Source organism: Petromyzon marinus, chromosome 60 (genome assembly GCF_048934315.1).
Source record: "Petromyzon marinus isolate PM22_M1 ecotype Great Lakes invasive population chromosome 60, UKy_Petmar_22M1.pri1.0, whole genome shotgun sequence".
NCBI classification, from domain to species: domain Eukaryota; kingdom Metazoa; phylum Chordata; class Hyperoartia; order Petromyzontiformes; family Petromyzontidae; genus Petromyzon; species Petromyzon marinus.
The window spans coordinates 738,149-754,192 of NC_133726.1; the positions used below are offsets into that span (position 1 = coordinate 738,149).

A 16,044-nucleotide genomic window follows, 5' to 3' on the forward strand; every position below is an offset into this window, starting at 1 on the left:
ACCCCTATCACTACCCCAACCCCTATCACTACCCCAACCCTTATCACTACCCCTATCACTACCCCTATCACTACCCCTATCGCTACCCCAACCCCTATGCCTACCCCTATAACTACCCCTATCACTACCCCTATCGCTACCCCAACCCCTATCACTACCCCTGTCACTACCCCTATAACTACCCCAACCATTACCCCTATCACTACCCCTATCACTACCCCAACCACTATAACTACCCCTATCACTACCCCTATAACTACCCCTGTAACTACCCCAACCACTACCCCAATCACTACCCCTATCACTACCCCTATGACTACCCCTATCACTACCCCAACCACTATAACTACCCCTATCACTACCCCTATCACTACCCCTATCACTACCCCAACCACTATAACTACCCCTTTCACTACCCCAACCCCTATCACTACCCCTGTAACTACCCCTATAACTACCCCACACCCCTCCTTAACCACTCCCACCTGTTCTCTTATCACCATAATTAGCGTGGTTGGCTGCGTACGGTACGAAAGAAGTTCAACATACATGGTCGTACCGTACAACTACACCACCACTTTTAATAACCCCACGACTTTTGATTTAAAGCTTTCGTGACTGCAGTAATTCACGTGACTTTACCGAAAGAACTAAGAATATGAACCCCACGACTCTTAATTATATCTCAACCACGATCATCTCAATTGTATAATGGTTGTAAAGCACATTGGATAAGGGGCCGTCCATAAATTTTCTTGTTGTGGTTTTCACACCTGATGATGATTGCTTGTGTTGCAGTCGAAACGTCGTGAGAATTTAATTGTTTTATATTTTTTTATTATTTTATTGTTTCCCTTCTACGTGGTGATTTTACCGAAAGAACCAAGAATAAACTTCGAGGGGCTGTTTGCTCTGCGCGTGTCAACGACACCCGGGGGGCCACCCGCAGCGGTGATCGTTTTCAATTGAAATGTAATTAAAATGTAATTCAGATGTAATTCAGATGGAATTAATAGGCAATTAGCGGTGATGAGTGCAGGCGCTTGGTGGGAGGGGCTGGTGGAGGGGGGAGTTTGGTGGGGAGGGGGTCGGGTGACGTGGCCCCGTTGCCAAGGTGGCGACGGTCGCCATGGCAACCGGTGTTGACAAACTGGCGCCGTGACAACGGCCGCGCCAACGGCGCCGCTCGCTCCTCTGCCGCGCGCAGCTCCCTCTGAGCGTCTCCATCTCCCTTGTGGTACACTTACATCTCTCTTACATCTTCCTTACATCTCTCTTACATCCCTCTTACATCTCCCTCGTGGTACACTTACATCTCCTTACATCTCCTTACATCTCCCTTACATCACCCTTACATCGTCCTTACATATCCCTTGTGGTACACTTACATCTCCCTTACATCTCCCTTACATCTCCCTTACATCTCTTACATCTTCCTTACATCTCTCTTACATCTCTCTTACATCCCTCTTACATCTCCCTCGTGGTACACTTACATCTCCTTACATCTCCTTACATCTCCCTTACATCACCCTTACATCGTCCTTACATATCCCTTGTGGTACACTTACATCTCCCTTACATCTCCCTTACATAGCCCTTGTGGTACACTTACATCTCCATTACATCTCTCTTACATATCCCTTACATCTCCCTTGTGGTACGCTTACATCTCCCTTACATCTCCCTTACATCTCCTTACATCTCTCTTACGTATCCCTTGTGGTACGCTTACATCTCCCTTACATCTCTCTTACATCTCCCTTGTGGTGTACAGCCTCTCTCCTCCATCTCCCTTACATCTCTCTTACATCTCCCTTCTGACCCCCCCCCCCCCACCATCGCCTCCGTGTATAATGAATCTCCCTCCCCCACGTCTCCCCCCCCATCATCTCCCTCCGCATCTCCCCACCCCCTACCGTGTGTGCAGTGGCGATGCCCCTGGCCATGGAGGTGATGAGAGGAGGCAGCAGCAGCGGCAGGAGTGGAGATGGCGCTGTGACCCAGGGCTTCACGGTGAAGGCCAGGATGAAGAACGCCGTGGTGAGATCCGTGTGGTGGTGATGGTGGTGATGGTGGTGGTGATGGTGGTGGTGATGGTGGTGATGGTGGTGGTGGTGATGGTGGTGATGGTGATGATGGTGGTGGTGGTGATGGTGGTGATGATGGTGGTGGTGATGGTGGTGGTGATGGTGGTGGTGATGGTGGTGGTGATGGTGATGGTGGTGATGTTGGTGGTGATGGTGGTGGTGGTGATGGTGGTGATGGTGGTGGTGGTGATGGTGGTGATGTTGGTGGTGATGGTGGTGATGGTGGTGGTGATGTTGGTGGTGCGGAGTTGTGGTGATGGTGGTGGTGATGGTGATGATGGTGGTGGTGATGATGGTGATGATGGTGGTGATGGTGGTGGTGATGGTGATGATGGTGGTGGTGGTGGTGGTGGTGATGATGGTGGTGATGGTGATGATGGTGTTGGTGATGATGTTGGTGGTGCGGAGTGGTGGTGATGGTGATGATGGTGGTGGTGATGTTGGTGGTGGTGATGGTGGTGGTGATGATGGTGGTGAATGTGGTGGTAGTGATGGTGGTGGTGATGGTGGTGATGGTGCGGAGTGGTGATGACGGTAGTGATGACGGTGGTGGTGGTGATGGTGGTGATGTTGGTGGTGCGGAGTTGTGGTGATGGTGGTGGTGATGGTGATGATGGTGGTGGTGATGATGGTGATGATGGTGGTGATGGTGGTGGTGATGGTGATGATGGTGGTGGTGATGGTGATGATGGTGGTGGTGGTGATGATGGTGGTGATGGTGATGATGGTGTTGGTGATGATGTTGGTGGTGATGGTGATGATGGTGGTGGTGATGTTGGTGGTGGTGATGGTGGTGGTGGTGGTGATGATGGTGGTGAATGTGGTGGTAGTGATGGTGGTGGTGATGGTGGTGATGGTGCGGAGTGGTGATGACGGTAGTGATGACGGTGGTGGTGGTGGTGATGTTGGTGGTGATGGTGGTGATGGTGGTGGTGATGGTGGTGGTGGTGATGGTGGTGGTGATGATGGTGGTGGTGTGGAGTGGTGGTGATGGTAATGATGGTGGTGGTGGCGATGTTGGTGGTACGGAGTGGTGGTGATGGTGGTGGTGGGGATGATGATGGTGGTGGTGATGGTGGTGGTGGTGATGGTGGTGGTGATGGTGGTGGTGATGGTGGTGGTGCGGCGTGGTGATGATGGTGGTGATGACGGTGGTGGTGGTGATGTTGGTGGTGCGGAGTGGTGGTGATGTTGATGATGGTGGTGGTGATGATGTTGGTGGTGGTGATGGTGGTGGTGGTGATGATGGTGGTGATGGTGGTGGTAGTGATGATGGTGGTGATGGTGGTGGTGGTGATGACGGTGGTGATGGTGGTGGTAGTGATGGTGGTGGTGGTGATGGTGGTGATGGTGCGGAGTGGTGATGACGGTGGTGGTGGTGATGGTGGTGATGTTGGTGGTGATGGTGGTGATGGTGGTGGTGATGATGGTGGTGGTGTGGAGTGGTGGTGGTGGTGATGGTAATGATGGTGGTGGTGGTGATGATGGTGGTGATGGTGATGATGGTGGTGGTGGTGGTGATGTTGGTGGTACGGAGTGGTGGTGATGGTGGTGGTGGGGATGATGATGGTGGTGGTGATGATGGTGGTGGTGATGGTGGTGGTGATGGTGGTGGTGGTGCGGAGTGGTGATGATGGTGGTGATGATGGTGGTGGCGATGGTGATGATGGTGGTGGTGATGGTGATGATGGTGGTGGTGATGGTGGTGGTGCGGAGTGGTGATGATGGTGGTGATGACGGTGGTGGTGATGTTGGTGATGGTGGTGGTGGTGATGATGGTGGTGATGGTGGTGGTAGTGATGATGGTGGTGATGGTGGTGGTGGTGATGACGGTGATGATGATGGTGGTGATGGTGCGGAGTGGTGATGACGGTGGTGATGATGGTGGTGGTGATGTTGGTGGTGCGGAGTGGTGGTGATGGTGATGATGGTGGTGGTGGTGATGATGGTGGTGATGATGTTGGTGGTGCGGAGTGGTGGTGATGGTGATGATGGTGGTGGTGATGATGATGGTGGTGGTGGTGGTGATGGTGCGGAGTAGTGATGACGGTGGTGATGACGGTGGTGGTGATGACGGTGGTGGTGGTGACGGTGGCGGTGATGTTAGTGATGGTGGTGGTAGTGATGGTGGTGATGGTGGTGGTGATGGTGGTGGTGCGGAGTGGTGGTGGTAGTGATGGTGGTGATGGTGGTGGTGATGGTGGTGGTGCGGAGTGGTGGTGTAGTGGTCAGTGCGCTGCGCTACGAATCCGGCGACCCGGGATCAGAATCAGAATATTTATTTACACTGCAGGAGGAATCCGATGAGCTGTAAAGCTCTTTTTTCACAGATGCCCAGTAGGGGCGGGTAAGAACGTTACAACAACAATGCACAAACATGACAGTCGTACAAAACCAATACCAGTGACGATTATCTGAACCGGCCCTGGGCCTCCCCTAGGTCGACTCAGCCTCAAATGAGTACCTGGTACGGTGTGTAGACCGCCACTCGGGAGACAAAGGCGGCCGGGCTTGCTGCTGGCCATCCACCCCCTCGTGTGCCGTGTCGGCCTTTATAGGTGCTCGCTAACAGCACTTGCCCCTACAGTTAAGGCTAATACCGGGGATCTTTCTCTTTGATGTTGGTGATGTCGTTGTGGGGGTAATGTTGTTGGTAGTGATGGTCGCGGCGGTGATACCCGCGTGATGGTGGTTTGGGCGATGGTAGTGGTGATTTTGATAGAGGGGTGGTGGTGTTGGAAGTGAAGACAATGTTGATAGGGGTGGTGATGTTAGTGATGGGGTTGTGGAGGTAATATTGGTGATGGTGGTGGTAGCGGTGATGTTGATGGTGGCTATGATGATAGCATGATGTTGGTGATGGTTGTGTGAATAGCGTTGGTGGTGCTGTAGTGGTGGTGGTGGTGGTGATGGTAGTATAGGTAATCTTGGTTGTGGTGATGGTGCTGGTGATGGGGTAGTGTGGACAATGGTGGTGGTGATGGGGAAGTGTGGGTAATCGTGGTGATGGTAGCAGTGATGTTAGCTATGATAATGGGGGATAATGGTGATGTTGGTGATGGTGGTAATGCTGCTGGTGGTGTAATGGTGGTGATGATTTGACGCCAGTGATGTGTACGAATTTGAGTTGACAATCCTATAATGGCGACGATGAAGGTTGTGGGAGATGTGTGAGTTGGTGGAAGCTGGCCATGCACGATATTACATGGACACACCATTGCACCACCCCTCCCACTATCGATTAGAAACACACAAATAAAGACCACCCTCCCCCCCCCCCCCGGTTTAGCCTCGTATGTGCGCTGAACTTCTTTCGCACCGTACGTAGCCAACCGTGCTAATCGAAGGTGCGGGGGAAGGACAATAAACTAGTAGGAAGGCGGTCTCTGTGGACAACAGACTTTTGGGGCAAGTGCTGTTCGGGAGCTCCTACGAAGGCTGGCGCGGCACACGAGGGCATGGGTAGCCAGCACCACACACCACACCACGTATACATTTCAGGCTGAGTCAACCTCGGAGAGGCCCATGACCGGTTCAGATAATGGTCACCGGTGTTGGCCATGCGCGGGAATCGAACTCTGGTCGCCGGGTCCCAAGAGCAGCGCGCCAACCACTGCACTATTCGAGCGTGCACATACACAGACACACACAGACACCCAGACACACACACAGACACACACAGACACACACACAGACACCCACACACAGACACACACACAGACACACACACCCACACACAGACACACACACCCAGACACACACACACAGACACACACACACAGACACGCACACCCACACACAGACATGCGCACACAATGTGCCCCCCGTCGTGTCCCCTACTCGCACCTATACCCCCCCCGTACCGTTCACCTGTAACCACATTCTCCACGTGCCTCCCTTCCTCCCCCATCCCTGCGTGTCTCACACGTGTCCCCCCCCCACCCCGTCCCAGGTGTTGGGCCCCCCGTCGGCGGGCGCGTTCCGCGAGCGCCCCTCCAAGCCGACGGCGTTTCGCAAATTCTACGAGCGGGGAGACTTCCCCATCGCCCTGGAGCACGACACCAAGGGCAACCGCATCGCGTGGAAGGTGACCGGGGGGGCATGCAGATCCCCCGTGAACGTGCGGAGTTGGGGGGTATGCACAGCGGTGGGTGGTGGAAGGGGAGGAGGACTTGAGGCTCGGTATCGCCGTTGAGCTGCGGGTGCAGGCTGAGGCCGCGTCATGCGCGCGGGACACGTGGGGATCGGGGCCCAGTGAGGCGGCAGTGGCCACGCCGCTGGGCGTGTGGAGTCGCCGCGCGTCGGTGATGGGCGGTCGGAGGAGTTGGACTCGGTCGGAGATGGGGAAGAGGCAAGGGGGGAGGGTGCCGAGGAGGGGTCCTCGTGGCACCGCTGGGCACGCGGTGTTTCTAGTCGCGAGGCGATCTCCGTACGCAGATATGGTGGGGGGTTGGGAGGGGGTGCGAGAGGTGAGAGGGGGAACCAGGAGAGCGCCGTTTGCCGGAGATGCTTGGGACGGTAACGGTGGAGCAGAGTCACCGCCGGCACGCGGCGTCCGCGCGCTCCTCGAGAGACAGAGAGGGGGGATGACGACTCAGAGGCGCCAGGAGGCGGAACCACCACAACACTTGCGTGATCCACCAATCCTGGCCTCAACCCGGGTAGACTGTGGGGGAGTAGGCAAACTGGAAGAGTAGGCAGAATGTGAAGGAGTAGGCAGACTGGAGGAGTAGGCAGACTGTGGGGGAGTAGGCAAATTGGAAGAGTAGGCAGAATGTCAAGGAGTAGGCAGACTGTGGGGGAGTAGGCAGACGACTGTGAGCCGACGAGTTAGCGTGCGCCTTTCCCCAGGTGGAGATTGAGAAGTTGGACTACCACCACTACCTGCCGCTCTTCTTCGATGGCCTCTGCGAGACGGCGCACCCCTACGAGTTCTTTGCGCGCCAGGGCGTGCACGACCTCCTGGAGCACGGCGCCGCCAAGGTCCTCCCCGTCATCCCGCAACTCATCATTCCCGTCAAGAGTGAGCCGCGCCTCCATCACCATCATCATCATCACCATCATTTCCATTATCGTCGTCACTATCATCGTCACCGTCATCATCTCTTTTAAGAGTCAGCGGCGCCTCCGTCGCCAACATCATCGTAGTCACCATCAAAAACATCATTACCATCGTCACTATCATCGTTGTTGTTGTTGTTTTCCTCGCACTTTCTGTTTATAGGTGGCGTTGTGTCGCCACTTTGGAAGGGTTTAGCCAGAGATCAAGCGATTTAATTTTTGGTCGGCTTTTTGGGCAACTGAGAAAATGGGAGACGTCTTCTGGCGTTGCTTGGCACAAAGGGCAGCAGCAGTTTGGGGCGTTTGGGTCGTATTGATTTTGGTAATCGGCTAGCATGGAACAGTAACCTGAACGGGGTTTAGCCAGTTTTGTGCGAGTTGCCCGGGTCAGGGATTTTTGCTATGGGTGGGGGCCAACCCCCTAGCACGACATTGGGCTTGTCGGCGTTCAGGCAGTGCATGGTGGCAGTGGTGTGCAAGTGGTTCAAAATTGATTTGGTGGTGCTATTTGGTGGACGAGCGTTTAAAGTAGATCGCACGTTGCCAGAGCTGAAAGAAAGCAAGGTGGATTTCATTTTCCTAGCAGGTGCAGGGGCATTGAGTTTCTTTGTGCAAGGATGCGTTGTCGAGTGGCATGATGCCAGATAGGTGAGAAGCTTGCAGTGTTCTTGAATCGGAAGAACTTTGGTTTCTTGGTGAAGATGGTCAATGGGCGCCATGAGGTGGCATCCTGTGGCTAGGCAAAGTGCTTGGTTTTGGGCAGTTTGGAACTTTTGTTAACCTGTAGAGGAGAGGTTTGGGCACCAAATGGGACTGGCATAATTGATGATGGAACGTCCAATGTCTTTGTAGGTTAGGAGTAAAGTCTCCTTTTGTTGACCTCAAGATATGCCAGCTAAAGCTCGTAAGATGTTATTTCGTTTGTTAACTTTTGCATGGACGTTTCTGCCGTGTTGAGCGAAGCTGAACATGGTGTCAAAAGATGTAAGTTGGCGTGATGAGGGTCAGGTGTGAAAAGGGTGACTGTTGATTTGGATGTTGAGAGTTGAAGCGATCTATTGGCTAGGAAAGTGCTGAGCCGTTTTAGATAGGAGTTGATGGAGTTTTCCATTTTGGGTATATTTTGATTAGAAGTGTAAACTGTGATGTCGTGAGCATAGCTGACTACTTGTACTCCTTTTGGAGGAGTTGGTAGATCGTGGAGGTAGGCGTTGAACAGCACTGGGGATATTATGGAACCTTGTGGTACTCCTGCATGAATGTTTCATGAGTAGGATTGAATATCACGAAAGAGAGTGCATGATTGGCAGCCCCTTAGGTAATTTGTAAGCCAGCAAACAAGGCCTGATGGTAGCACAGAACCCTAGATGGTGTTGATGAGCGTGAGGTGGTTAACAGTGTCGAAAGCCTTTGTAAGGTCAATGGAAACGACGATAGTTTGGGATGGGGGCTTTTTCTCATTTAAACCGTTTGCAATTTGGATGGTTAGGTTGAGAAGAGCTGTTGTTGTTGAGTGTGCAGGGCGAAAGCCATGTTGGTGAGATGATGGAGGTAAGTTGGTGGTGATGATTGGAAGGATGAGGGCCTCTAAAATATTGATTGATGGGCAAAGTAGGGAAATCGGCCTGTAGGACGTTGCTTGATTTAGGTCTTTGCCGGGTTTTGGAAGCGGGATGATTGTCGATGATTTCCAGATGGCCGGAATGAGATTGCGCTGGAGTGAGGCATTAATGGTGGAAGCGAGAAACTTTATGCCAAGGGGGCCGAGGTGTTTGAGGTGGGGCATAGCTATGCCATCGGGGCCAATTGCGGAAGCATTTTTGATAGCTAGTTTCACCTCTTCAAGGCTAAATTGGGGGGTGTCGTTTAGAGATAGTTCCTTGATTTGACGGATTTTTTGACAGATGGATTGGAAGAGTGTGGGACGACTGATGAGAAAAGTTTGTTGAAGTGATTGACAATGTTATTTTTGTTTATGACGGATTTGTTGTTGAAATTGATTGCACAATTTGGTGGTGGTTTGGAGTGTCCATCTAAGGCTTTGATGGTCTTCTAAAGTTTTGATGAGTTTTGGCGGCGGTCAAAAGATTCAATAAACTCGTGCCAGCATTCTGTTTTGGCTTGATTGATTAGCTTTGTGATTTCAATATCGAAGGCTGGGATTTGTGGTGATGTAGGATTTTTAGTCCTAATAGTGTTTCGTTGGTTTATTAGCGTTGAGGCTTCTTTAGGGAGGCAGGGAAGGTGTTGCTAGTAGCAACCCGCCGGGATGGTGCGCTTGGTGGTAGTTGCGATGATGTTTCTGAAAATCTCTTCAGAGTTATGCGCGCATGTGTGGATATGGTTGATGTTGTCGGCAAATAATGCTTCTGATTCTGAAGTAAAAAGTGGCCAGTTGGCTTTTTTAAGTTGTAATACAAGCGGTTTTTAGGAGTTTGTGAAGGCTTGGTGGCATTGAGGGTCAACACAATAGGTAGGTGGTTGGATCCAAGGGTCGTAAAGACTTGCCAGTCGATTGATGAAAGGAGGTTTCCTGGCGATATTAAGATATCTGGTGAGGATGAAGGGCCAGATGATGGAACTCTGGTTTGATTCTTTTCATTGAGTATCCCATAGAGGGAGCCGTTGAAGATATCGGCAATGAGGTTGCCACGTGCATCTGAAAGGGAAGAGCGCCAAAGTTTGCTGTGGACGTTGAAATCTCTAATAACAATTGAGTCATTGTTTGATAAAAATCGATTTATATTGAACTGATAGTTGCGGGGGCAAGAACTGGTCGGTGGGATGTAGACGTTGATTATAGTGAGTGGGCCTCGATGGGATTTGATACGGACACTTAAGACTTCTGCGGTGATATCATAAGGAGGCATTGGGATTTTAAAAAATTCAAATTGAATGCTGTTATGGATGAGGGAAGCTAGACCGCCCCAGCTGTTGGTCAGTCTTGACGGAGGAAAGTTAAATTTTGATAGTTGGGCGGGCGAGAAGTATATTTAAATTTTGTTTCTTGGATGGTGGCTATATTAAAGGAGTTTTGTCGTAGGAAGGTGCCGAGTTTAAGGGATTTGTTGTTGATGCCGTTGATGTTTAGTTGAAGGATTTTTAGGTCGTTTTTGCAGTGGACGTTTTGTTGTGGTTGAAACGGTGGTTGCAATGGATGAGGTGGTGGTGCTAGTGTGGTTGTGCAAGATGGAGTTGTTGGAGTGGATGATGTAAAGTAATTGCAGAACCAGCCGGAATTTGAACTGGAGATGCGGGCTAAAGTAGTGCAGTGTTTGTGGTACCAAGCTTTACAACCGTTGCATTGGATAGAATTTGCATTGACGTTCTTGCCGCAGCCGCCACAAGGGAAAAACGGGCCTGGATTCAATTCGACGTCCCCAGCAATGATGAGAAGCCAGCTCCAGTATGCTGGGCTGGCTGGTGAAAAAACAAGAAAGTGCCAGGGGTGATGTTGCCATTTGCAAAGTGCTTTCGTAGTACTTAGTCTCTCCTCTTTGAACAAGCGGCAACACTGGAGATACCATCATCGTCGTCACCCTCGTCGCCACCATCATCATTGTAATAAAGAGTAAGCGGCGCCTCCATCACTATCATCGTCGTCACCATCATCGCCACCATCATTATCATCCCTACCATGTGACGATTATCTGAACCGGTTTACTAGGAAGACAAAGGCAGTGGGGCCTAGTGTTGGCCACCCACGCCCTCGTGCACCGTGGCAGATAATGAAGGCCGGCCTTGCCCCAACAGTCTTCTCAGACGATACAGGGCATCTTTGTCTTTGTATGTACAGTCTGTATGGCTACATGGGAGGCTGTGTGTGTGTGTACTATGTGTGTACTATATAATATGGCTGGTGGGTTGGTGGTTGCCTAAACCACAGGGTGATGTGATGCACTGAGTGAACTGAAACTGTAATCATGATTAGCTTAGGTGCATGCCCGCTTGCTTGCTTGCCTGCTGCTCTGATTGCTATGTTTAGCTACCCATGCTTTCAAACGCTGCCGCTGGCTAGCCATCATGGTGAAACAGGAAGCCGAGTCACTTTGATAATCTCCTCAACCACACCAACCTCACAGACCTGCTCATTCTCGACACACTCCCTGATATTGCGCCCGTTCATGAACTCGACACTCCACCTCAATTTTCTGAGGGCCACCAGGTGTTCAAAGGCCTGAAAAACAATAAAAGTGCTGGACCCGATGGCATCCCAGCTGAGATCCTGAAGGACGGGGGACAACCTCCTCCTTCGCCGATTGCACCTTCTCATCAAGTCAATCTGGCTTTCCGAAACCATCCCACAGGAATGGAAGGATGCAAATATTGTAGTTATCTACAAGAAGAAAAGTGACAGAGCGGCTTGTGGCAACAGCAGAGGTATCTGCTCCCTTCTTTCAGTCGCAGGGAAGGTCCTCTCAAGGATAATGCTCTACCGGCTCGTAGAGCACCTATCTGAAAACATCCTCCCAGAATCCCAGTGCGGCTTTAGGGAAGGCAGAAGCACCACTGACATGATATTTGTGGCAAAGCAACTGTAGGAAAAATTCCAGGAGCAAAACAAAGACCTCTTCGTAGCTTGTATCGACCTGACCAAAGCATTCGACACCATCAACCAGGGAAATACTCTGGCAGCAGCTCATTAAACTTGAGGTGCCTCCCAAGTTTCTAAGCATTCTAAAACAGTCCCACGAAGGAATGCATGCCAGGGTGGTGTTTGGTGGGCTTCATTCAGGGCCCCTCAACGTGGAGGTCAGGTTCAAGCAAGTCCGTGTTCTGGCTCCAGTCATATTCAACATGGCTCCTTGCTGCCATCACAAGCTTGGCACACAACTCCCTCCACTCAATCGACTGAATCCAGCGACAGTACCATCTGGATGGAAATCTCTTCACCCTAAGATGCCTCCAAGCCCACACAAAACCCAGAACCCAACAGATCTTTGAACTGCAATATGCAGACGACCGTGCACTCCTGACATTAACATCCTGGAGGCCTTCCATATCAGGTGCCTCCAGTGCATCCTAGGGCTACCCTGGAAGGGCAGAGTTCCACATACTGAGATCCTCACCAACACCAAGTCGTCCTGCATTGAGGCAAGCGTGGCTAAACGACACCTCCGCAGGCTTGGCCACGTGATCCGCATGTCTGACCACCGCCTTCCCCATCGAGTTCTCTGGCCAATTCAGCACAGCCAAACGCTCCGCTGGAGGACAGAAAAAGCGCTTCAACGACCACAGCAAGGACCTGCTGAAGCGCTGTTACATCAATCCCTCCAGGCTGGAACCACTGGCGCTGGACAGGTCCATTTGTGCCAGAGGGGTTCAGCACCTGGAAGACACCATCTCAGACCTATGGCTACACGGGAGTGTGTTTACCATGTATACACGGGAGTGTGTGTGTGTACTATGGCTACACGGGAGTGTGTTTACCATGTATGCACGGGAGTGTGTGTGTACTATGTGTACATGAGAGTGTGTGTCTGTGTGTACCATGGCTACACGGCAGTGTGTGTGTGTGTACTATGTGTACATGAGAGTGCGTGTGTGTGTGTACTATGGCTACACGGGAGTGTGTGTGTACTATGGCTAACCGAGAGTGTGTGTGTGTACTATGTGTACAAGAGAGTGTGTGTGTGTACTATGTGTACATGAGAGTGTGTGTGTGTACTATGTGTACATGAGAGTGTGTGTGTGTACTATGTGTACATGAGAGTGTGTGTGTACTATGGCTACACGGGAGTGTGTGTGTGTGTACTATGTGTACATGAGAGTGTGTGTGTGTATACTATGTGTACATGAGAGTGTGTGTGTGTACTATGGCTACACGGGAGTGTGTGTGTGTGTACTATGTGTACATGAGAGTGTGTGTGTGTACTATGGCTAGATGGGAGTGTTTCTGTGTGTACTATGGCTACATGAGAGTGTGTGTGTGTACTATGTGTACATGAGAGTGTGTGTGTGTACTATGGCTAGATGGGAGTGTGTCTGTGTGTACTATGGCTACACGGCAGTGTCTGTGTGTGTACTATGGCTACACGGGAGAGTGTGTGTGTGTACTATGTGTACATGAGAGTGTGTCTGTGTGTACTATGGCTAGATGGGAGTGTGTGTGTGTACTATGGCTACATGAGAGTGTGTGTGTGTACTATGGCTACATGAGAGTGCGTGTGTGTACTATGGCTACACGGGAGTGTGTGTGTGCTATGTGTATATGAGAGTGTGTGTGTGTGTACTATGGCTAGATGGGAGTGTGTGTGTCTGTGCGTGTGTCCAGATGCGCTGAACACGCGCAACACACAGGTGATGTGCACGTCGCTCAAGGTGCTGCAGCACCTGGTGCTGTCGGCCGACATGGTGGGCGAGGCGCTGGTGCCCTACTACCGCCAGATTTTGCCCATCCTCAACATCTTCAAGAACAAGAACCGTGAGCGGAGACTTGAACCCCACGACCCCCCCACCCAGCCGGGCCCCTCGCCTACACACGAGCGAGTAGTCACGTGCAACAACTCAGTCACGTGCAACAACTCAGTCACGTGCAACAACTCAGTCACGTGCAACAACTCAGTCACATGCAACAACTCAGCCCCGTGCAACTCAGCCCCGTGCACGCATTACTTCTCACCGCTAAAAAACGTTAAATCTCTGCAAAACAGTTGTGTATAGTAATCAGGTTGAATCTACTGCATCGCGTGTAGTGACCGCTGAGTTGCTCCGGTGCAGCGCGGATTTGAAACTCTCAACCGTGACCCTGCTCCTGTCTCTGACCCTGACCCTGATTGACCTTATCCCTGCCTACAACCGTGACCCTAACCCTGCTCCTGTCTCTAACCCTGACGACTCTGACCCTGATTGACCTTATCCCTGCCTACAACCGTGACCCTGATCCTGCTCCTGTCTCTAACCCTGACGACTCTGACCCTGACCCTGATTGACCTTATCCCTGCCTACAAGCACGACTCTGACTGTGACTGTGACCCTCTCTCCAGCCCTGACCCTGACAGTGCCAAGCGAAGTGAACTCCGTGAGGCAATCAGCCAAGATAAACCCACCACCGCCACCACCACCACCATGGCCATCACCACCACCACCACGGCCATCACCATCGCCACCACCACGGCCATCACCACCTCCGCCATCTCCACCACCGCCATCACCACCTCCACCACCACGGCCATCACCACCTCCATCTCCGCCATCTCCACCACCGCGACCTCCACCACCTCCACCATGACCAATAACTACCACCACCTCCACCACTACCACCACCACCATCATCACCACCTCCGCCACCACCTCCACCACCATGACCACTAACTACCACCACCTCCACCACCATGACCACTAACTACCACCACCTCCACCACTACCACCACCACCATCATCACCACCTCCGCCACCACCTCCACCACCATGACCACTAACTACCACCACATCCACCACCATGACCACTAACTACCACCACCTCCACCACTACCACCACCACCATCATCACCACCTCCGCCACCACCTCCACCACCATGACCACTAACTACCACCACATCCACCACCATGACCACTAACTACCACCACCTCCACCACTGCCACCACCACCATCATCACCACCTCCGCCACCACCTCCACCACCATGACCACTAACTACCACCACCTCCACCGCCATGACCACTAACTACCACCACCTCCACCACCATGACCACTAACTACCACCACCTCCACCACCATGACCACTAACTACCACCACCTCCACCGCCATGACCACTAACTACCACCACCTCCACCAACATGAGCACTAACTACCACCACCACTACTACCACCACCACCACTGCCATTACCAGCTGTGCCTGCCCCCAGGTGCCACTCTGGTAACGCTCTCCCCGGTGCCCCTCCCCCACACCCCACCCCCCACCCCCCCCGGTAGGGAACTCTGGCGACGAGATCGACTACAGTCAGCAGAAGCGCGAGAACGTGGGCGAGCTGATCGAGGAGACGCTGGAGACGCTGGAGCGGCACGGCGGCGAGGATGCCTTCATCAACATCAAGTACATGGTGCCCACCTACGAGTCCTGCCTGCTCAACTAGTCGGGACCAACCCCCCCACTCAACCAGCTGGGCCCCCCACTCAACTACCCGGGCCCCCCACTCAGCTTGCCCAGCCTCCCGCGACTGGCCCAACCCCCTCTCCCGCCGCTCTACTTCGATGGTTTAAATAAAGTTTTTCAATCAGCGTGAGCGAGTCATGTCCACCAACGTGTGCGAGCGTGAGGAGCGGTGGCGCTATGGTCAGCACTGCACTGCGCCACGAACCCGGCCACCCGAGTTCGACTCCCGTTCACGGCCACCAACACCGGTGACGAATATCTGAACCGGTCCATGAGATTGGCTCCTCGCGTGTCTAAAGCTGCGCGCTAGACGGATCATTCCATCGCGTGGCCTTACAGGGATGATAAAGGCGGCTTCGGAGGGGGGGGGGGGGGTGGGAGTCCTTTATCTGGCAGTGGATAGACAATGGCTGGTGGTGATGATGATGATGAACCTGGTTTGAAGTGAAATGGACTTGGCATGTGACTCAGCACTGTAGATCAGCTGGCGAGGGTTGGATCACACACAGATGCCGTGAAACGTCCTTCCATGGGCGTCGAGGAGGAGCCTCACCCACCTGGCTCGCCAGGAGGAGGTGGTTATTGCAAAAAATGTTGACTCCATCTGTTCCATCTGTACGGGATGGAACCAACGGAGCTAACCGATTAGCACGGTTGGCTATGTACGGTGAGAAAGAAGTTCGAAGTTCAAGGGATAAAGTGCTTACCCATCGCACGCGCGGATTTTCCTCCGGGTACTCTGGTTTCTTCACACACACACACACACGCAATGACCACCCATTAGTTGGCTCAAAAC

At 52.4% G+C, this 16,044-nt stretch overlaps 1 protein-coding gene and 1 long non-coding RNA gene across 3 annotated transcripts; one reads left to right on the forward strand and one right to left on the reverse strand.

Annotated features, from left to right (window-relative positions):
* The first annotated feature begins 1,103 nt into the window (after positions 1-1,103).
* Positions 1,104-15,374, forward strand: PACRG (parkin coregulated). Of its 2 annotated transcripts, none has more exons than XM_076053226.1 (6): positions 1,104-1,237; positions 1,931-2,043; positions 6,043-6,177; positions 6,942-7,113; positions 13,426-13,575; positions 15,068-15,374. In XM_076053226.1, the coding sequence occupies exons 2-6, from the start codon at positions 1,936-1,938 to the stop codon at positions 15,226-15,228; spliced, it is 726 nt and encodes a 241-aa protein (XP_075909341.1). In that variant the 5' UTR covers positions 1,104-1,237; positions 1,931-1,935; the 3' UTR covers positions 15,229-15,374. The 2 variants fall into 2 exon arrangements, with proteins under 2 accessions (XP_075909341.1, XP_075909342.1); XM_076053227.1 differs by lacking the exon at positions 1,104-1,237 and adding an exon at positions 1,763-1,769.
* LOC142905963 (uncharacterized) lies at positions 6,981-14,212 on the reverse strand. Its single transcript, XR_012929987.1, has 2 exons — positions 14,006-14,212; positions 6,981-13,932 (listed from the first exon to the last, which is right to left on the reverse strand). It is a non-coding gene; the product is annotated as an uncharacterized LOC142905963 (long non-coding RNA).
* Positions 15,375-16,044: the final 670 nt, after the last annotated feature.